The sequence below is a fragment of the Onychostruthus taczanowskii genome, unplaced genomic scaffold, assembly GCF_017590055.1.
Source record: "Onychostruthus taczanowskii isolate IOZ18803 unplaced genomic scaffold, ASM1759005v1 scaffold61, whole genome shotgun sequence".
In the NCBI taxonomy this organism is placed as follows: domain Eukaryota; kingdom Metazoa; phylum Chordata; class Aves; order Passeriformes; family Passeridae; genus Onychostruthus; species Onychostruthus taczanowskii.
The window spans coordinates 423,869-445,969 of record NW_024503790.1 but is presented as its reverse complement, the minus strand read 5'-3'; the positions used below and the strand labels follow the sequence as shown (position 1 = coordinate 445,969).

Sequence of the window (22,101 nt, the reverse complement as noted above, 5' to 3'; positions counted from 1 at the left end):
AAGCTCAAGCAGGTTAAAAAGAATGACAAACCACACCACACTGGCACTGGAATGCCCATCCCATCTCCCAGCAGCTGTGTTCCCTTCTGGCAGCACCAGGCAAACCGGGGGGGCTGGAGCTCTGCAATACCCATCAATAAATCCCTTCACAGACTTCCTGCCGAGGCAGCTTGAGCAAGGCAGGAAGGGAAGCCCCTGAATGAGCAGAGCACCCAGCCATTACCGTCATGCCCAGGGTGCCCAGGGCCTTCTGCCTCATGGCCATGGCCATCCTCTTCTTCTCAGCGCGCGTCTCCTTCCGCGCGGCGTCGATCTTCTTGTTCACCTCGGGGTGCTCCCTCAGAGCCTCCAGGAGGTTCTCTGCCAATGTCCCAATGCCTTCGTCACTCGACACCTGCTCCAGTTTGTGCAAGTTGGAGATGGAGTCTGTTCCTATTAGCACCTGGTGGGGGTGGGAACACAGCACTGCTCAGGAAAAGGGGACTCGGGACAGGGACTGTCCCCTCTAATCCCAGAGGACAGCTGGGCAGAAGCACTGAGCTGCAGCAACTGTTCCTTCCTTTTTTAATGCTCCTGGGCCCTAAAAGCTGTGTGTAAGTCTGGGGCAATTTGCCTCTCTACTGATCATTACCTGCTCAGATTGGGATGTTGGATAAAACATTTATTTTGTGATGAGACATTGTACTGATGTCTTCAAACACCAACAATCACGTCCTGAGGAGCTTATCAATAATTACCTTCTCTTCACACTGGTGTGTCAATGTCACACCACACAGCAGGAGGCAATATTCAAATCAGAATCTCTGACTTTTCCAGATGATGCCTGAAACTGCCCAGCAGAAGCTCAAGGCATCAAGACAAAGACACAAAGTCATGTTCCCAATCTTGTCATGTGACACAAAACTCAGAGGATGCTCTGCAAAGGCAGAACTTGCCCAGGGAATACCTGAACAGCTTCCACACCTATGTCTACTTTGAGATTCCCAAGAGAATTAATAATTAATACAAGAATTCCACATTCTTATAAGAGGTAAGAGGTAAGTTCTCTCAGGAGAACTGGATTTTCTCTCTGCTTTATCCCCCAAAGAGAATTCCCTTTAGACTAGAACCAAAACCTTCCGGCAGAGAAAAGCTGTGAGCAAAACTGTTCCAACTATGGTGAAGATGGGAAAACAAAACCCAACAAAAGTCCGTGTAGAACCAACTCTTAGAGGAATTACTGCTCAGCTGCAGCCCCAGAGCAGAGTGGCAGTGCAGGCACGTGCCCTGGCCTCACCTGTGTTGCAGGATGCTGCGTCGCGAGGCCTCGGAGCAGGCGCAGGATAAAAGGAAGTGCAGGTCGAGATAAGAACCTCTTCCATATGTCTGCATCCAAACTGCATGGAAGACAAAAGGCAGCAGCTGAGGGGAGTGTCCCAGACAGCAGCATGGCTCCAGGCTGCAGGGAACACTCCCTCCCCTGTGTCCCTCCTCAGCTCATTAATGAAGGGACAGTCACACTCCCACTTCCATGCTGTGCACAGCCACAGTGCCAACTCTGAGCCTGGGGATTTGTGTTCATGAGTTGGCTACCAACAGCAAAAACTCTCTTGCTGTACAACAGGAGGGAACAGGCAGGAAACACAAGGATTGAGATATCCAAGAAATCAGCTTGGATGGGTATCAAATAGGAAGATTTCAGGGTTTTTAGCTCGTTCCTATACGTGCACTGCCTCACCAGCCCTCTGCATCACAGCTCTGAATGCTCCTGAATGGGCACTTGTTCATGGATTTCTTGGGAGATTGTGGTGATGGGATGAGGAGGATGTACAGGACAGTCACACACATTAACCACACACATTAAATAGTGACTCTTACTTCTTTGCACTTGGAATGTGCTTTTTCATGTAATCCAGGGCATTCTGTGTAATCCCCTTCTGTAGGATGAGATCTTTCAGCTGGTGGCCATTGCTGTTGTTCTTTATTCCTGCTGCTATTTTACAGAAGCAATCCAGGAAAACTTTATCATCTCCACTGTGCTCCTCATCATACCTGAACAAAGAGAAGAAATGGTAACTCTGCCTGTAATTCTCACTGAATGGCGTACCTGCCCCAGCTCAGAGACTCAGAAAAGCTGCTCAGGCTCTTGTCACCTCAAAATACCCTCTGAAGACCTATTTCTCAAGCTAGAGCTCACACATTTCTTTCAAAAATGGCTCAGAAGTGAAAGAGGAAATGAAGCTGAAGCCTGGCATTAGACTGGAGTAGCATCAATGAGGAAATGAAGGCAGAGACATGTCAGCAGAACCCATTTCAGGTGCTTTTAGCTGAACTGTGCCAACGTACTTATCGAAGTTACAGTAGGGCTTGAAGCGATCCACCAGGATCTGCATCTTCTCCATCTCCCCGAAGGACAGGTAGGGGATGATGCGCAGCAGCCCCTGCAGCACGCTCAGGTTGGAGCGCACAAAGGTGCTGTTGATCTGGTCCAGCAGCATCACCAGCTGGTCCTTGTCCCCCGTGAGGAGGAGGTTGCCCTGTGAAGGGAGAGCAGCAGGGTTTATACTCAATAAATCTACAAGAAAATTCTCACTCTGGGAGCTGGCGGACTACTCCAGTTGTGAAGGGGTAGTCCCTGATAAAAATACAGCTCAGTCTCGTTCCCAGAGGTCTCGTGGAAGGGCTGCACCAACCCCTCTAGCTGACACCTGGCTTATTCCACGTGCTGTTAAAGCATTTTCCAGCCAGAAGTCTAATAATTCCAACCCAAAGCACACCAGATTCCTGTTCAGCCACAGCTTCAAAAGATGAGTGAGAAGCTCTTCTTGTTCTCAGTCTAGATGAGATACAGTTTTATTCTCAATTAGCTGGAAAATCAATCATGTTTTCAACACATACAAAAACACTCCAAAGAACAAGGCCAAGCTGTGTCTTTTCTTGTCTCTCACTGGCCCGTGGCCCAACACAGGCAGGAAGGGATCCAAGCAGTGCCTAACAACCCTCACCCAGCCATGCAAGACTCATCCTGATGCAGCCTCGCAGTGCTTTTGGTTCAGGGCCCTCCTCGAGCCCTCCCCAAGGCCTGCTAAGACCTGCCAGAAGTGTAACAAGGGTCAGACTCTATCAGCACTCCCCTCCAGCTCCTGGAGCTCAGCATCCCTGTGAGCAGGGCTGTGCAAGCCTTGAACCCCAGGGAAAGGAGCCATTTACCTTGTCCTCGCTCAGGGGCTCCGCGTTGGATTCATCCAGAATGATCTCCATGATGCTGAGCACCTGCTCTGCCACTGCTGCTCCCCCGCTGTCCTTGCTCTCCTGCTCAGCCACCAGAGCCTGCAAGACATGGGAGTGCTCAGGGGAACACCAGCAGTCACTGGTTTGAGGTGGGAAGGGGCACTGAACACCAGCAGTCACTGGTTTGAGGTGGGAAGGGACTCTGGAACAGCAGCAGTCACTGGTTTGAGGTGGGAAGGGGCACTGAACACCAGCTGGTTTAACTGCCCCCCACACTCCCACCCATAAAAGATAAGGAATGTCCAAAGGATAAGTTGCAGCACCAGCACAGCAATATTTCCCATCTCCCAAGCTGTCACAAGGCAGCAGGGCAGTCAGAAGCAGCTTAAATTAATTGGAATCCATGGAAAAAACCACTTCTGGAAGTCGAGGCTGTCCTTACCAAGTTGAGAGTCCCCAGCATGACATTCAAAGTGTTCATCTCTGGCTTGACCAGCTGCTGCCGGTTTATTTTCACCTTCACACAGTAACTGAAGAGTTTTAACAGCACCTGCAAAATACAGCAAAGGGATTCTCTGTGGGACCTTCACAATGAGGGGGGATTTTGCTGAAACTAAAGTAACAGTTCAATACAATAATACACCTGATTTCCAGACTTCTGGGATACAGTACACCCCAGATTTTCACACACACACACACACACACACACACACACACATACATATAAGCACAGCTTTGATTTTCAGATATGGCCAAGGCAGAAAACAATTCCTCCAACAAGACAGGATTTGGTCTTACCAACTCCTCAGGTTCTAGACATTTCACATTTTGTAAGGAATTGTTACCCAAAAAGAACAGGAGAGGGTAAGAACTGTTCCAGCTCAAGGGAGATTGTCCAAACCTCAGGGATGTCTGTGGAATTTTCCACCCCACAACTCCTGAGCCCGGTGCCAAAGGGAGACTCACGGTTAAGAGGTGCCGGCCCTGTTTGAAGTCCTTGATGCCAGTCAGTCTGTTGAGCATGCACTCCAGGCCTCCACATGGGGCCATCACCCCTGCCATCTTATACACTTCTTCCTCATCCTCCTCCTCATCTGCAGGACAGACACAGGTGATGAAGACAGGAGCAGCCACAACAGGACACGCTCGTGCAGTGGAAGCAGAAATGGAGAGCAGAGCAGCACACATTTCCCAGCAATTCCAATCACTTCAGTTGTATTGAATTCAAAAAGAATTAAGAGCAGGGATATGAAGAAGGGCTGGGCAGAATGGTCCCCATGCCTAGCAAGTGCTCACATCTGAAGCACAGCTTTAAAGCGCTGTTAAAATCCTCCTTCACTCGAGGTGAAGCAGGTAAATGCAGCAAAAGCAACGTCAATCAACTTTAAGCTCAACTGCTGTGAGGATAATAATGTCATTGCTCTGCAGCAAACCTCAGATTTCAAATCTAATCCCAGCTTTCAGCAGACAAATGCATTACCAGTGGTGGAGTCGAGGGACTCGATGAATTCCTCCGTGGCATCTCCCAGTAACCCCCGCATGCGGTAAATGATCCTCATGGGCTCCCCCTGCAAGAGCAGAGCTTTTTACTCATTCTGTCTCTGGGCACTTGTACACAAGCCTGGTTCTGGTTTCAGTGTGTACTGACACTCCAGCCCCAGCTCTCCCTCGTGCTGTTCCACCTGATGATGGTAGCACAGAGAAATCTTTCACTCCCTCATTCTCCCCTTCCTAAGATGAATTAAAAACAACAGTAGAGCCACCTGCAAAAACATCAGTAACTCATCCCTTGGTCTGCCCAGCTTTTCCTGGCACTGCCAATTGATTGACAGACTGGTGATGAACAGTCTCTTCCTCCTTCCATCTCCTCCAGGTTTCCTTTAGCACCAGTGAAAGATGCAGCCAAGGAAAAGGGGTTCATCTGCAGAGGAACACCTGCTTTCCATGGTAACCTCTCCTCTGAGGGTTCCCTGGGAAATACAGGGAACAGGCACAGCCCAGGAAAGGATAGGCTAATTGGATGAAAGCTTTCAAATAGATAAAATCTGCAGTGATGGCAAATGGAAGAGGAGTAAAAGGCAATTTAATGAGCTTTCAGTAAGACAGTACATCACCAATACAGCCAAAAAGCTGTGCTTTTACCCTGAGAAAGGGACACTTTTCCAGATGCATTTCCAGCTGGAAATACTGACAGCATATCACGAAACTTTCCATTTTTAATCCATAGGTCTGAATAAAAAGCAGAAAAGAAAAATCCCAGATTTGGGAGCAGGAGACCTTGCAAGAGAAAACCTGTCAGGGATCGTGCTAAGCCTAATGTGGAATAAGCAGTGCTTAATGTCACAGCAAATACATAAGCACAGGGAAAGCCCCGGGGGGAAGATCTGCTCAAAGGCCACGCTGGCGACCAGCAATTAACACCACAGGGGCCCTGGTAAAACGGCAGATGAACAAAAAAAGCCACTGAGAAACAAGGGAAACAAAAAGGGGCCTGAGGTTGCGTTTCTTGTGAGCCTGTCGCTCCCAGGGAACGGGAGCTGCGGCTCCAGGAGGTGCTCACAAAGGAAGACAGATGAAAGCTGTTCATCCACAGGAATGCTGAGCAAACTCTGCCTTTCACCAGCAGAGCTGCTTCCTCCCGGGAGAGCTGCACGCTGGCTGCAGCCCGGCATCCCACGGGAACAGCTCCTCCAGGGGCAGCATGGGGAACATTCCCACCAGTGACTTGATGACAATTCTAATCAGAACTCACAGATTAACACCAGCACCTCATCTCCCTTTCCAAGTTGGTATCTTGCTAAAAAATGATCACTGTCACAAGGTTTGGGCTTGATTTTGCAGTACTGAAGGCTTTGTTCCTGAAATAAAGCTTAATGAGACCCATTTTATCATCATTCACTGCTAACTGGAACTTTGTTTGAATTCTTCACACAAATGGCTTCAGGAAATGGAGGTTTCAAAGGTGATTTGAGGCCAGGAGGAAATGAAGAATGACCAAGAAATTCAGGGCAAATCAGTTTTGTTTTATGATCTCAAGTGCCTCTAAAAATATATTTGTAGTGGGCAAGCTTGAACCTGATTGTCTCAGTGGGAGTTTATTTTAATGGTCACAAGGCAAGAAGGGAAGAGCTTATTCTAGACCACATCCACCTCTGGAACAAGCTTAGTATGACACGGTGGACTGGACCCTTAAGGCTGCTGGGTCCATTTCTTCATGTGAAAAACACACAACTATGAACACACATAATATGAAAAGCAAAAAAAGGATAAATCTGCCACATGCTTGAGCTCCTGATGAAAAAAATGAGAGCAGAAGTGCAAATATGGAGAAGCACTGGATGCTCTGTGCATAAATAACTTGGGTTCACCCCAGAAACACAGACTGATGGAGCAATCTGGTGTCCCTGCGTGCACACACACAAAACTTTTGTGTGCAGATGGAGTGTGAAATGTGCTCTGAAAGGCACTGAAACGTTCAGCTCTCCCCAGGGGAACACAGGGAAGGCTGCTCCTCAGCAAGAGTCACGTGTGACACAGGACACAGCTCACCTGGGGCAATGCTCTGCAATCACTCACGTTGCAGGGCCATGCACAATCTGTCCTAACAGAGCACCAAAAGCTGCTGAGCAGTTACACCCAATAAATTACATGCCAGGAAATAAATCCTGACGCGTGTGATTTTGATTTTTCCCCATTTTTTTTGTTGATGTGAAGGACAGGTGCTCTGTGCTGTTAACTTGTACAAAGGTAGCACACACCTCATTTGTGGGACACCACACCTTCTTGTAGACCTCAGCCACAGGCAGATCCAGACTGATGATCTTGTTGTTCACCAAAAGCTGAAAGGGAGAGAAGAACAAGTCAAGAACAAGCTCAGGTTGTTACATCACCACCCCAGCAACCACCAGCTGCCCAAAACCAGCATCCCACAGGTCTGTGCAAGAAATCCCCACCTCAAGGAATTCTCACCTCCATGCCACTGTCATCCTCCAGCAGAGCCACCAGGTCACAGTCCTGGCAGATCTTGTTCTTGATGTCCCTCATGAGGGGCCCGATGCCAGGCTCGTTACTGCTGTAGGGATTCCCTGGCATCCTGCCCTGCAGGAAGTCTTCCTGCTGGGGATCTTTCTCCAGAGTGACAAAGAACTCAGTGACTTCATTCTCCTCCTAAAGAGCAGCAGCAGAGACAGAGTGAATAAGTTTTTCCCTAACCACACTCCCATTCCTGCATTTTTGTGGCAGAATGTTCCTAAACCTTCAGTCCTTTCCCCACTGGTGCATCTGCTCTGCACGCCACACTCAGAGGATGGCCAGGATCACTGAGCAACCAAATTCCTCAGGAAACCTGAACCCAAAGGGGATACACTGGGGTCTACACTGGCTAATGGTGAATCATGACTGCAGACACTTCTGCTCCTGGGAAAAAGGAACCAGATCCAGGGTTGCTGGAAGTGGTTGGTGGTGATTCTCCTTCTCTACCATGAGACCCCAGCTGGAGCACTGCACACAGTTCTTGTGACCCTCAACAAAAAAAGGACAGGAAACTGTTGGAGCAAGTGCAGAGGAGGCCACTGAGTTGCTCAGGGGACTGGAGAACCTCCCCTATGGAGACAGGCTGGGACAGTTGGGAATGTTCAGCCTTGAGAGGAGAAGGCTGTGTGGAGACCCCACAACACCTTCCAGGGTCTGAAGGGGCTACAGGAAAGCCAGACAGGGACTTTTGGTCAGGAGCTGGAGTGACAGGACAAAGGGGAATGGGTTAAAACTGAAAGAGGAGAAATTTAGGTCAGATATTGGGAAGTGTGGGCAGGCCCTGGCACAGGTGCCCAGAGAAGCTGTGGCTGCCCCTGGATCCCTGGCAGTGTCCAAGGCCAGGCTGGGCAGGGCTCGGAGCATCCTGGGATCATGGAAGGTGTCCCTGCCATGGCAGAGGGGGCACTGGACAATCTTGGAGTCCTTTCCCAAAGCATTGCAGGGCTCTGTTCAGGCAGTGTGCCCCTGCCCCACTCACAGGGTAGATGATGCTGCAGAGCCTCTCGAAGATGAACACCGGGGTCCTGTAGTCGTCGAGGCTGTAACGCTTGGCAGTCTCTATGCACACGGCCATGAACGCCTTGGTCTCTGACTCTGTGCCTGCCAAGAAAAGGAAGCTTTAAAATGGACACTGGAGGCAATTTTATAGATTCCACTTGAACTCAGCACACGCAATAAATCCTTCTGCAGCCAGCCCCACAATTTGGTGCTCTCTTCTTTTGTGAATCCACTCTGTGAAAGATGGAAGGTATTTATTTGGTAGGGTTACTCTGCATGGCTGGGCTGCAGTAAAACTGCCCCATAAAAATGAGAAGGCTGAGATTGCTGGAAAATAAGAGGTGACTAGGAACAATATTCAACTGTTCTGTGCCAAGAGAAAATACTGGAAGCCATAAACCCCCTGCAACAGCAGTCATTTAGAGAAGTTCTTTGTGTGGCTGTTCTGCTTTTCCACCTTTGCTGATCCCAAGGCTGGATTTACAGAGCAGAGGTGATTTTACCTGTTGTCATGTCCTCCAGCATCTCCAGCAGCATGTCCTGGGTCTCATCAATCAGCTTTGTCCTCTGCACCACCAGCTTCCTCAGGCACAGGTAGCCATTGAGCACCGTGCCCACCAGCCGGCTCTTGAAGTGCCTTTTGATGGACTCCACCTCCACAAAGGAAGAGAGGAGACCTAGAAAGACACAGAAATTCAGCATGTGGGACAGAATTTGATTTCTAAATTTCATAGCAGCAAATAGGGTACAGTATCATAAAAATGGCTTGTTCCAGCTCCCATCAGTCTGGGGTTTAAAGCTCATTCCTGTGAACTGGGTGGTTGCAGGCAAAAGCCTTGGCCTGGCTTGTAGATTGTAACATATGAAAAATAGTTTGGGAATGAGGAAAGGGCCTAAGGAGTTTCCCGTGCGCTTGATATAAAATTCTGCAATCTTTGGCATTTTTCTGTCACAAGCTATTCCAAAAGCAGATGACTGTTCCTCTTGCAATATTTCTAATACCTCTGATGATGTGAAATGACTTATCAGTGACATCACCAAACTGGTCACTCCTACAATAAAGTAAAGAATCAGCAAACACAAGGATTCTTTCCCATGACACACTGATCAACATGCTGCTTCTTGCAAGAAGCCAGGCTTTATGGATTCACCCACTAATGGCTGAAGAATGTGAAAGAGGATACAAAAAACAATGATCTAGTTCATGAGGTATGTCCATTTCCAACAAATTTTTGTAAAAGGGTATACACCCTAGAAGATAAAAGAAAAGCTCCTATAGAACAGGAAGGTAAGAAGAACAGGTAGGAATAAAGCAGCAGTGTTTACAGTGGTGCCAAGGACTGTACTATGTAATAAAGTGAAATGATGAAGCTTGCCTGGTATGTTAACACAGTTCAGCTAAAAACTCTGACCACAAAAAAATATGGAAAAATCCATTTAGAGATTAAGTGTTAAATCAATGGCAAAAATCCAGTGCTGACAATGGCAACACAGCTGAATAAGATCTCTCTGAATTTCTACCACAGGCTGTTAGAGAACAATGATCACCAGGCTCTAAGCCTGCTGCAGGCCCACTGAATACCTGTGAGACTCTTCAGGGCATATCCCTGCTGCAAATCCGTGCTGAGTGTGGCTTCCTCCAAGGCGAGCAAACGAGCTATTTCCTGAAAATAATTAAAATAATTAACAGCCTGTTAGGCCAAGATGGCCCTGCAATGCCAATAACCATCGGGGTGTCTTAACACTGGGTGCAAAGAACTCAGCACAGAAACTGAGCCAGGCACACAGAAAGCACAACTGCAACAGCAGGGAGGGAAGGGGAAAAGGAGAGGAAACCTGCCACAAATATCCCTCTCATTTCCCCCCTGCACCTTCCTGCTACCACTGCTTGGCTCTAGTGGCCCTCCAGGAGCACTCACAGTCACCACTGATATGGAGAATGTCACCTGCCTCTTTGGAGTGCAGCAGGGACCCCCACAGAAAACTCACTCTGAACACTGTAGACCCAGAGTGCTGCTTCTCCAAAGGCTGTAATTCCCATTTCTCCAGCAATGGCAGCACACCTGATCCTTCCCTGTCCCTAGGGGCTCTCAGAACCCAGCCTGGGAGCTGCACAGCAGCTCCCAGGTGCCAAGGCAATGCAGCAATATTTACAACCCAGAGCAGTTAATTAAAGTGCTGAGGAATTCTCCAGCTGGGGCTAACACCCCCGTGGCTCCCTCTGTTCAGAGGTAACAGCACTGAAGTGTGAACTTGAGAACCTTGGCAGGGTCAGCAACAGGGCACTGAATAAAGGGATGGAATTTCAAAGCAAAAAAAAAGCCAAGCTAACAGGTCATTTCCTGCACACAAATCCATACCTTAGTGATGAGGCTGCCAATGTAGGGCAGAACCCCTCTGGCTGCCAGGTAGACCTTCCAGTGGGCAGGTTTGATGAGTTTCTGATACAGGGCCAGGTACTCAGCAGCACATTCACCAGCAATGCTCAGCTCATCCAGGTAGCTGTGAAAGAGAAGCACAAGCTGACACACCCTTCACAGCAACAAAAGGCATTCATTCCAGCCTAAGGACACTGTGGAAAGGCAGGAAGAGCATCCAGAAATCCATCCTCCCTGTTGTCCTTGATAACAGCATCACTGATATTCATTACTTGCTGGCTAAATTAGTATTTGTCCCAAAAAGGAGCTGACTGTGCTATCAGCATGGGCTGGGGTAAGCTATGTCACAGCAGGTGGAAGAGAGTTCACCCTAGTATTCTGTCATTGAAGAGGCAGGGGAAATGTTGGCCACACAGCTGAACAGCTGATCCTTACTTCTGGAAAAAGTACAGACTGCAAGAGCTCATTGCCAGGCAGCACACCCCAATCTCCCTAGATCTATACCCTCCCAGCTAGTTAAGTTGAAAAATCCAGCTCAAAAAGACCCCTGAACTGCAGGTATACAGGGAGAGGTGTGAGAAAAGCTGCAAGAAGGGGGAGATTCTGATAAGAATTGAACACAAACACTCATGGAGCTGCCAGGTGTGGCAGCACAGGCATACCTGGTGAGGAGATCCAGGACCTGCTGCTTCCTGCTGGGGATGGTGGCCAGGGCCTCCACGATGGTGCAGGCAGCCTGCCTGGCAGCCTGGGTGGCAGGAGTGAACAGCACCTGGGGCAGGGGCAGGAAAAGCCAGGTCAGACCCATGGGCACAGCTGAACTTGTGACAGCTCACAAGAAGGCACAACATGAGGGCTGTTGGGTAACCTGGTGGCAGTGTTTTCTTGCTCTCCAAACACTTGGTTCTGTGACAATTCCTGCTCTGCTCAGCACCAAAGTGTTAAAAGAGTGCATGGACCTGCTAGTCCACACACAGAGGAAGCAAAGCTTTGCTCCAGAACCTTTAGAAGTGCAGCTCATCAGGCAGGAAGGAGCACTGTGGCAATCAAAGGTTCAAAGTTTAAGAACCCACAGACTCCCAGATCAGTGTCTGATGCAGCATTTCTAAGGGAGCACAGCTGCAAACCTGACTTGGAATTAGAGGCAGTGAGTGCCAGCTTCCCCAAACACCCCTGCAGAGGAGCTGCAGCAAACCACCCACACTGTGTGACTGAACCCTGCCCCGGGCTCTCCCACCTTTACCTGTCTCAGCCAATTGTTGTGTCCCAGCTTGAGATCCAGAGGACAAGTTCTCTTCCCACGGCGACTCATGAACTGCTTCCACTTCCAGACGTATTTTTCTGACAAGTAGAGCTGGTGAAGCTCAGCTTTGCTGGGAGTTTTCCCGTTGGCATCTGCACCTGCAATATTGAGCAGAGCCCAAGAGAACTGTCAGCAGTCATGAACTGCAAACTGCCAGAGTACTTTTGTCTTCCTACTGGAACTTGCCAAACTCCAGCTGGGAACTGAGTGCTTCCCATCTCCTCCTGCTGCCATTTTCACTCCTGTGTGGAGCCATGCTCAATTCCAAATCTCATGCAAATCCCAGAGCCTCTCTCAAGGAATTTAATCAGCTTTCCAGATGACTGGTATCAATTTAAGTAAGCAACAGATTTCATTTTTTAGTCCCTGATTCTCTTTGGGCACAGAGCATTTTCTGTTTAGAGTTTGAGGCACACAGCCCAGAAAAGTCAGTGCTACAACTCTAAGGACTAAATGTGAGGATGGAATCAGATGTCACAGGACAGAAGCCAACACAACTCCACAGAAGCACATTCCTTATTAAATTTGGGGACACACATGTTCCTGCAGAGAGCTGCAGCAGGTCACAGGCACGGGGGTTACCTCTGGCAGGGAGGCACTTCTTCCAAGCTTCGTACGACGCCTTGGGGTCCCTCTTGAGCCATAGCTGAGCCTGTGCATGGATTTCATTGCTGTAAGGCTTCACAGTGGTGAGAGCATCCATGGGCACATCCTAACAAATAAAAAAGCTCTGTGATTCTTCAAAAAGCCACAGTCTGCTCCCAAAGAGCTGCTCCTGAGGTGAATCACTGGAGCTGGGCCATGAGGAGGCAAATGCAGCTCGTGGACAGCAGGATAACACAGTGTCTGTTAATGGTGAACTAAGACAGACATTCCAGTTCCTACTGAAGTATCAGTAAACCCATCTCTGACATCCATCTGTGATTATCAGACAGGCAGATCAAAGCAGAAAAATACCTTCTCTTCTGCAAATCTAATCCTAAATGAAAATCAACAGCAGTCAATCAATATATTTTAATAAGAACTGTAGCTCTGTATTTAAAAATCTCAGTCAAAAGTACTTGAATCTTTCAAATTTAGGTAACTGATTCTACAAAGCTGCTGAAAGCCTCAAGTCTGCCCAAAATAACCAAGCTGTGGCTTTGAAGTAGCTCTTTCCCCATGCCTCAGATCTGAGGGGAAAACCCCCAACAGTTGTGGTCAAAGTCACCAAAAGCCAGTGAAAATAGAAAGTAGTCATCTGTAATTTGCAGTGTGTAAAGACCAGAGTCACAGGGCTTGTGCTTCCCTGGGAACAGTGACCAGGAAAGGCAATCCTGGCTTCCTCACAAACTAATTCCTCACTGAGATCAGCATGCCAGACTTCAATCAGCAAATTCTCAATGTTTTGCTCAGCCTCAAGGCAGTACCTTGTTTTTCTTGCTGGTTGGGGCAGGTGGCTTGATGAGCTTCTGGAGGATGCGCAGGCACATGAGGGTGATGTTTTCAACGACCACCGGAGTCTTGATGTTCACTGCCATCAGGAAGAGGCTGAGAGCTGAAAGCAGACAGGGATATTCATTATCCTGTGAGAGCTGCAGACAGGACACACCTCCACAGCTCTAGGCAGCACTGAAGGGGTTTAGAGGTGGAAATGCTGCTGCACTTGCTGGCCCTTGGGCGGGTGCCTGCACTCACCGCAGCGCAGCCGGAGCTCCCAGCAGCTGTCCTCCTTGGAGATGGAGTCTGTCAGCAGCAGCATCTCGTACTGGAGGCTGCTCGCCTGCAACACACAGTGCTCCAGCTCTTGGGGGTGCCCCACTCCCTTCTGCCTCCCCAGCTTTAATGAACTCAGGTTCAAAACACATGGATCTAAGTTAGCTTAATGCCATGCACACTTGGGGGACACGACCTGCTGGAGAGGTACAAGCAAAGCCAAGACAGTGAACTGCCTGAGGAAACTTCAGCATGTACCTGTACACAAAATGTTGTGTTGTACTCTGACATTTATGTCATTTCCTATCGAAACTCAATTTTTTTTCTTACAAACAGACCATAAGAGAGAAGATGCAATGATTAGAACACACCAGCAGTGCAGAGGGGCAGAACAAAGAAACAGGAAAACAGAGTCTCTCACCAAGTCTGGATTTGCCCAGTGTCCCTTCAGAGCTGCAGAAACCTTCCCAATGATTAAATCATTCATTTGCTGTGTAGCCTCTGGATTGTCCCTGATTCCAGGAGGAAAAAGACAACACTGTTATGCTCTGCTTGTACTAACTGCCAAAAGCTCCTGGGATTTCAGCTCAACTGGTAACAAGTGCACAGGAAGTTGGAGGTTACACTTTGCTGCTGTACAACACACCCATGGCAGGGGTGGGACTGAGGCCCCTTCCAACCCAGACCACTTTGTGATTCTAAGGTAACTCTCCCCATGAGGCTTTCCCTTCCTGAGGGGGCTTTCCTGATGCCTTTTTGGGACTACCCTAAAACAGAAGCCAGACAAAATTAAGGGAATAAAAAGTGGGTGTATTTACTGAAGGGCCTTCAGGTACAGCTCAGGCAGACAAAGCCCCCCAGAGGCTGCACCCAAAAATGGAGCACGACTCATGGTTTTCACAGTTTTATAACTTTGGTCCATTTGCATATTGGGGGTTAATCCTCCAATTCCAGCTTCAGCTAATGAAGTCATTTACCCCAAGTTTGCCCCCCAGCTCCCTTTTGTTTAATCTCTCGGGGCCTGAGGCAGTGAGGTGTCCTTGATTGCCAGGCCTGGAGAGGAATTGCTGTGTCTGCCCAAAACGGGAGAACAGCAGCTGCCACTGCGTGTGGAGTTCGGAGTTCTACACTAAAGAACTGCAGGATCACAAACACATGGAAAATACAAAAGGTGAAACCCTCAGGCACCATTCCCAAGGACGGGGCTCTCCCCAGAGCAGCTCTCACCTGGTCAGGAGGCACATGAGCTGCCGCACCTCCTCCCGCATGGCGGCCGCGCCCCGGCGCAGGTTGTAGTCAAAGAGCTCTCGGATGAGCCCCTGCGCCACCAGGATGTGGCGGATGGCCCCGTTGGTGGCCAGGGCCCGCAGCAGGGTGATGCAGTGCTCGGTGACAGCCGAGGCACAGCCGTAGCACTTGGTGGACGAGGTGTGGCCGCAGCCCAGCACGGACAGCGCGCGGTACTGGCTGGCCGTGAAGGTGGGCAGCGCCGAGCTGCGCGACGACTTGGTGGCCGCCTCGCGCTGCTGCAGGTCGTACTCCAGCAGCTCCTTCCGGGAGGCAAACACTTTCTGGGAACACAGACGGGGAACTGTGAGCCAGCACGCAATGCTGCTCCCACACACAGGTTATTTTTGCTGCTTGTTTTGGGAGAAATATTTTTGAGAGGAATGAGGGGGTCTGCTGGTAGATAAAACCAGCAATGGGAGATAAAAGAAACAATGGGAAGGGTTCCACTGATGGATGAATGGAAAAAGATATTTGCCTTTACAAATGAACTTATGGTTTGGCTGATAAATGAAATTGGATATTGAAATATGAAAGAAACAATGAGGAAAAATCCTAAATTCCGTAAGAATCAAAAATTAAAAGGGAGGGTTATATATCAGAGGGAAATCTTTGGTATAATGAGGAAAAATCCTAAATTCCGTAAGAATCAAAAATTAAAAGGGAGGGTCATATATCAGAGGGAAATCTTTGGTATCAGGCGTTCTGGGAAGTCTGTACCTCTGAAGTACCTCAGCCAATGGGGAAAGAGAGAAGGGAAATGTGACCAGAAAATTAGGATAAAAAGGAGGCTGGGTCCTCCAAAAACTGGAGAGACCCCAGGGGAATGCCCCATGGCCTCTCCCTTTATCTGACTAAAGCAGAAGGACTCCTCTGTCTCCTTTTTGGACATAAACCTCTGATGTTTGTGCATTAATTTTCCTGACATTTTTAGCCAAGTGCTTCCAAACTTGAAATCCTTCATGACAAGAGGAGACTTGGAAAATCCATGAGGAATATCAGCCTAACTCTCATTTATCACAGAATTCACAGAATGACTATGTTGGAAGAGACCTTAAAGACCATCAAGTCCAACCCAGCCCAAACATCTCAACTCAACCCTGGCACCCAGGGCCACATCCAGGCTTTGTTAAACACATCCAGGGATGGTGACTGCACCACCTCCCCAGGCAGACCATTCCAGAACTTTATCACTTTATCCTCCCTGCTGTTTACACTACATGCAATGTAACACTGGAAATGTGACAAATCCATAGTATTAATTACTATTAATACTGGCAGAGCAAGTCAGAGTAATTTATTCTGTATAGAAAGAGCCAAATATATTTAATATGCTTAAATATCACAGCCAAAAAGACATTCACGATGTAGCAGGTTTTCCAGTGTTTATGTGACTTGTTGAGCACAAATAAATACATTTAATTTATAAAACACTTCTGTAGGTCACTTTTTAGACTGGTGTGTTTTCAAACACTTGATACATGCAAAAATTCAATTCTCTTTAATTAACCATCTGTTCAGTCTCTTGCTCTTCATGATGTAGCTGCTGAGAAAACCAGTTTCACAAGCTAGCTGAAATTCTAGTAATTAATACATAGCTTTTAGAAATTATTATTATTTCCCTGAAAATATGCAGCTGATCACCTGCTGTTAATGACATCATTAAATGAAGAATGGCAACATCTGGGATTTTTTTTCCCTAATAAACACCTGGCCCAAATCCAAACCAAAGCACACTGTACCTGGATGATTTTGGAAAGTTCATCGAAGGAGTTCTTGCAGTCCCCACAGTACTCCTGGGCTAACTGCAGGATGTACCTGTTCACACTGGCTGAGGTAGAACTGATCCCTCCACTGCTGCTCGACTCATCCTGGAACAGGGGAAAGCAAAGAGGAATCACAAAGGGAGGCTCCACACAAAAACAACAACAGCACAGCAGCACCTGAGGCAAGGACTGCCTTGGGCAGAGCCAAGGCCAGTGTGTCCCCAGCCTGAGCTCTGTGCAAGCTCCACCTGGCCCTGGTTACCTGGGGCTTTTCAGGGGCTGCCTCGTTCACTTTGCACAGGAGGTTCTCCAGCTGTGGTCGGTGTCCCATCAGCTGGTGATACACCCTGTCAGCCTTGTCCAGCAGAGTGTTGATGTTTGTCACTGCCTACGAAGGGAAAAGGAAACTTTTATTTAATTTCCAGAACTACAGCCATCAAGCTCCAAGTCTTCTCTTTTACTTTTTTTTTGGTGGGAGAATCACTGAATTGTGACCCTGCAGCCTGGTTCTGCCCTGAGGAGCACTGTGGTGACACAAATGAGCACACCCTGTGACACTACACCGAGCACACTGATCCTTTGGGACAGGACAGAGTGCACAGGGCTCCTCAGGTGGGATGGGAAGCAAACAGAAGAACCCAAATCCATCCCCTTCTACAGCAAGGCAAAGAGATGCAGTCAGTTCACAAGTGAGGCACTGACTGATGCTGTTTGAAGAATTACTTCTCTGGTGGAGCAAGACACAAACCCAGAATGCATCGGTCAGTGAGGAGCCTTGAAGGAGCACTGATTTTGACAGGGGATGGAGCCCTGCTGTCCCCACAAGAGGGGAGGGAGCCCTGCTGTCCCCTCAGTGGCCCAGAGCTCCAGGGTCTCCTGGCAGCCCCACCTTCTTGCGATCCTCCTCGTTCTCGATGGGGTCCACGGCGCAGCAGGGCTTGGCGTAGAGCATGAAGTCGAAGCGGGCGTATTTACAGAAACCACAGGCATTGCACAGGAAGGGATCCTTCTCATCATAATTGATGGACCTGAAAGGAAGGCAGCAGCTCAAAACCTGCAGCTCAAGGCAATGGAACAAACTGAACAGACTCAGGTAAAAGAGATGGGTGACTTAAAACACCTCGGTGACCAGACTGCCCTGGGGAAGGGAAATACTTCAGAATCAAAACCTACAGATCAGGCAACAAAAAACGTCCTCCCAGCAGTGCCACGTTCTGGCTGGAAAAAGCAGGAACAGAAATTGTTCCTAACAATTCCACTTTAATGACAGTAATTCCCAGTAGAAAGTCAGGCTGGGGCACTGTGTCCTTTGGTAGAACACAGATGAAGGAACTGTTCTGGTTTGTAGGGTCTGGGCTTTGCAGTGGGACTGACTGCAGTGCTTCACCCCACTGCAGAGCAGGGCAGCAGACAGAATTGATTTATAGCTCCCAGAGCTCCAGAAGGGATGTGGAAACCTTTCCACACACCAGCAATCACCAGGAAAGAGCCTGCTAAACACCTCGAATCCCATGAGAATTAGAGACGAATAGGGACAACAATAAGGGGAAAGAGATATCAGATAAGGAGACAAAAGTGACAAAAGAGAAGGATTTCTAAGGCTGTAGCAGAAGTGTGAATAGCACACAGTAAATTACCCCTGAGCCCGCTCTGAATGAGGAGAGCACAACAAAAGCCATGAATAGAACTGTCTGTCCAGCCCAGCCAGGGATCCTGGGGGAAGCCCTGCAATCCCCCAGATGAACTCCAGCCTCCAGCCCAGGCAGGCCAAAAATAACCTGCTCCGGGGAATTCTGTGGTGTGAACTTCGAGGGCTGGATGTGAAACTTCAGCTGGCTGAGAATTGTGCTCCCAGGCTCCCTTTGTTAGCCTGCATTACATTAAATCCCTGTAAGCCTGTTTTATACTTCCCCACTAATTTGATTGTGTGCTTGTATTAACCAGAATGGGGGATTTACATGGCAGGGGGTGTGGGGCACCCGGGAGGGCTCTAGGGGACACACACACCTGCACTTGTGGCACTGCTACATGCTCTGGAGACACACAGTGACACCCACAGACCTACAGATGGGGCACTGGTAGATGTTCTGGGGACACACAAGGACTCCGGGGACACATAGCGACACTGGGGACACCCACAGACCTACAGATGGGGCACTGGTAGATGTTCTGGGGACACACAGGGACTCTGGGGGCACACAGTGAACTGGGGACACCCACAGACTTGCACTTGTGGCACTGCTACATGCTCTGGGGGCACTGAGGACACCCAGTGACATGCTGGGGACACACACAGTGACTCTGGGGACACCCAATGACACCCTGGGGATACACACAGACCTGCACATGTGGTACTGGTAGACGTTCTGAGGGCACACTCAGTGACCGTGGGCACACACAGTGACACACAGTGACCCTGATCTGCACTTGTGGCACTGGTAGATGTTCTGAGGGCACACTCAGTGACTCTGGGGACACACAGTGACACACTGACCTGCACTTGTGGCACTGGCAGACATTCTGGGGGCACACTCAGTGACCGTGGGCACACACAGTGACACACAGTGACCCTGATCTGCACTTGTGGCACTGGCAGACATTCTGGGGGCACACTCAGTGACTTTGGGGACACACAGTGACACTCAGTGACCTTGATCTGCACTTGTGGCACTGGCAGACGTTCTGGGGGCACACTCAGTGACACACTGACCTGCACTTGTGGCACTGGCAGACGTTCTGGGGGCACACTCAGTGACTCTGGGCACACTCAGTGACACACTGACCTGCACTTGTGGCACTGGTAGACGTTCTCGCCGCAGTTGCCGCACACGCCGGGGTTGGCGGGCACCGAGGCGCTGCAGCGCGGGCACTGCAGGGTCTCGGTGGACGCCTGGTAGTTCTCGTAGAAATCGGCGAACTCGATCATCAGGTTGGAGGCCACGATGGGCAGGGGCAGATCGATCTTCACCTCCGTCTGCCCCGGCGTCAGCTGCACCTTCTTGGCCTTGTGCCAGCGTGCCGGCCTGGAGGAGGGGCAGGACGGGAAGGAAGGGAAGCAAAGGAAAGCAGAGGGAAGCGAAGGAAGGTTTTCCAGAGGGAAGTTCCCTCCCCGCCCACGAGTGAGGAAAAGCCAAATGCAACCGTCTCGGCTCCAAATCTCCTTTAACTGGGATGAATGGAGAGCAGTTCTAGGATTCGTTTCCTTAGCTTCTGTATTGACATGATATGTAGCCAGAAATACATTTTAAGCCTTTATCCTCTTCATAGTGAGAGACTGTTTGGGATTAAAGAGCTGTTGATGCCTCATGGAAAAACTTTAATTCTACAGACATTTTCTAGGGATTTTCACCTCCATTTTTTTATTAGTAAGGACATTTGCATGAAAACAGGATATTTATTTCTTAAAGATCTCATCTGCTCCCACTGCTTATTCTCAACCTGAAGTCAGAATCCTCTCTTTGTGACATCATAATCCTCTCCACAGCAGCCACTTGTGATGTCACAGAGGATTAAGACTTCAAATAAGCAATAAGCGGCAGGCACAGATTAATCCCTAAGCCAGAGAGATCTGATTCTGGTGAGAACATCTCAAGAAGTAAGAAGGGGAAGCACATAAGCAGGACTGGCTCCAGACTGAGCAGTGTGTTGAAAAGGAGCCATTTCTGGTAGGTAAAGCAGAGCTGAGAGTGAGACCATCCAACTTCTAATTTTAATTCTACTCTATGGCTTCAAACAAACAATGTTAATGCTTTCAGCATTCCTGGACAGGCTGCAAAGTCCAAATCCCTTTTGGAGTCAAACTACCCATGAAGTGCTCTCGGTATTACTACTGGTTCCCACACAATTAAGTCAGGTGCTTAAAAGCGAGCCTGGACAAAATTGGAATTTACAAATTTTATAGACATTCTTCAAGCTTCAGAGGGAATCTGGATCTTTGCTTCAGCTATTGTAGGGGATTCAGAACAATCCCACCCAATGTGGGCTGAGAGTGATGAGTAATAATCTAAGGAGGAACCTTGGGGAAAAACAAGAAGCCAAGGGAACGAATCTGATTCATAGACTGCACACAGAACTTGATGAACATACTTGTTCTTCAGCTCCACGATGGCCTGCACGGTCCTGTTGTTGTAGTAGAGGTTGATGGTTCTCACCATCTTGGTTCGTTTCAGGTCCCCAATCTTCACTGTCACCTTGCTGATGGTGTGGCTGCCAATGAGCTTCACCACCTGCTGCGTGGTCGTGTAGCGCGTGTCCACTTTGATGGACGAGAGCTTGATGTACTGGGGAGACAAACCAAGGACACACTGCCTGTCTGAGGGCACCCCAAAACCTCAGGGGCACAGGAAACCACATTTGTAAAGGGTTGGGATGTCCACCACTGGAAAGGATTTAATAACAGCAGTTAGTGCTGGCGTCATGCAGAGCAGCTGGAGCTGTGCCAGAGGAAGTTTAGGCTGGATCAGGAAAGGTTCTTCCCCCAGAGGGTGCTGGCACTGTCCAGGCTCCCCAGGGAATGGGCACGGCCCCGAAGCTGTCAGAGCTCCAGGAGCATTTGGACACCACTCCCAGGGATGCCCAGGGTGGGATTGTTGGGATGTCTGTGAAGAGCCAGGGGTTGGATTTGATCCTTGTGGGCCCTTTCCAACCCAGGATATTCCATGGCTGTGTGATTCCAGGGTTACTTACACAGAAAGGCACCTCGGGGTTGTTGCAGACAAGGCAAGGATCACTCTCCAGGTAGTAGCCATCAAATTCCACAAGCCCAGACAATGTGCTGCAATGAGGGAACAACACTGACACATGGACCTGGGCATTTGCTGCTTTAAACCAAGGCCATTCAACCAGAATCACTTCAATTTTTCCCATTCCCCAGTCCCAGTGTGTAACAGAACTGTTACAATGTAAATCACACTGGAAATAACAGCTTTTAACTAAGCATTTTTATTGTAATTAGCAATGGCCAAGGTGGGACCAAGAACATAAGACTCAAAACTGCAAATCTCTATTCTCCAGCTGGACCTAAGACCTCATAACATTTACTGACTGAAAGCAGAACAGCTCAGGCCAAGCTCTGCTGGTAGGGTCCAACATCAGGTTTCCATCTGGCAGAAGGGATTCTGCTGCTCTCCCAAGCCCAGCAGGCACAGAACCTGAGCAGAGCCCACCCCCACCACCATCCTGGGTATTCCCCCACGGATGGAGCTCTGCTGGAAAGCCCTCCATGGATCAAAGGCAGAAGTGACTCACTTGTAGATGTTGGAGTTGGGGTGGTTGGTGAGAATGTGGTTTTGAGTCCGGAGGATCTCCACGGCCTTTTGGGAATATTCCTTCAGCTGAAATACAACCAGGAAAAGGCAGTCTTCAAAACAGTGCTTTTATTGCTACACAGACACAAATATCCTCATCTATCCTCATCTTTTGGTGTTCCAGG

General features: G+C 48.9%; 1 protein-coding gene across 5 annotated transcripts in view; it reads right to left on the bottom strand.

The window, feature by feature from the left end:
- Window positions 1-22,101, bottom strand: part of UBR4 (ubiquitin protein ligase E3 component n-recognin 4) — an 82,344-nt gene that overhangs the window by 10,145 nt on the left and 50,098 nt on the right. For all 5 annotated transcript variants that reach the window (XM_041419772.1, XM_041419773.1, XM_041419774.1 and 2 more), the window contains 28 exons: window positions 21,918-22,003; window positions 21,357-21,444; window positions 20,757-20,950; window positions 19,454-19,693; window positions 17,560-17,698; window positions 16,933-17,058; window positions 16,647-16,775; window positions 14,845-15,188; window positions 14,039-14,129; window positions 13,600-13,684; window positions 13,332-13,459; window positions 12,505-12,634; window positions 11,863-12,020; window positions 11,282-11,391; window positions 10,602-10,743; window positions 9,824-9,905; window positions 8,745-8,918; window positions 8,222-8,343; window positions 7,180-7,377; window positions 6,969-7,049; window positions 4,691-4,778; window positions 4,177-4,304; window positions 3,653-3,760; window positions 3,190-3,309; window positions 2,326-2,516; window positions 1,858-2,031; window positions 1,277-1,376; window positions 224-442 (listed from right to left, as the gene is read on the bottom strand). In XM_041419772.1, coding sequence (XP_041275706.1) covers window positions 224-442; window positions 1,277-1,376; window positions 1,858-2,031; window positions 2,326-2,516; window positions 3,190-3,309; window positions 3,653-3,760; window positions 4,177-4,304; window positions 4,691-4,778; window positions 6,969-7,049; window positions 7,180-7,377; window positions 8,222-8,343; window positions 8,745-8,918; window positions 9,824-9,905; window positions 10,602-10,743; window positions 11,282-11,391; window positions 11,863-12,020; window positions 12,505-12,634; window positions 13,332-13,459; window positions 13,600-13,684; window positions 14,039-14,129; window positions 14,845-15,188; window positions 16,647-16,775; window positions 16,933-17,058; window positions 17,560-17,698; window positions 19,454-19,693; window positions 20,757-20,950; window positions 21,357-21,444; window positions 21,918-22,003 — 3,975 coding nt within the window. The remainder of the gene's footprint in view (window positions 1-223; window positions 443-1,276; window positions 1,377-1,857; window positions 2,032-2,325; window positions 2,517-3,189; window positions 3,310-3,652; window positions 3,761-4,176; window positions 4,305-4,690; window positions 4,779-6,968; window positions 7,050-7,179; window positions 7,378-8,221; window positions 8,344-8,744; window positions 8,919-9,823; window positions 9,906-10,601; window positions 10,744-11,281; window positions 11,392-11,862; window positions 12,021-12,504; window positions 12,635-13,331; window positions 13,460-13,599; window positions 13,685-14,038; window positions 14,130-14,844; window positions 15,189-16,646; window positions 16,776-16,932; window positions 17,059-17,559; window positions 17,699-19,453; window positions 19,694-20,756; window positions 20,951-21,356; window positions 21,445-21,917; window positions 22,004-22,101) is intronic.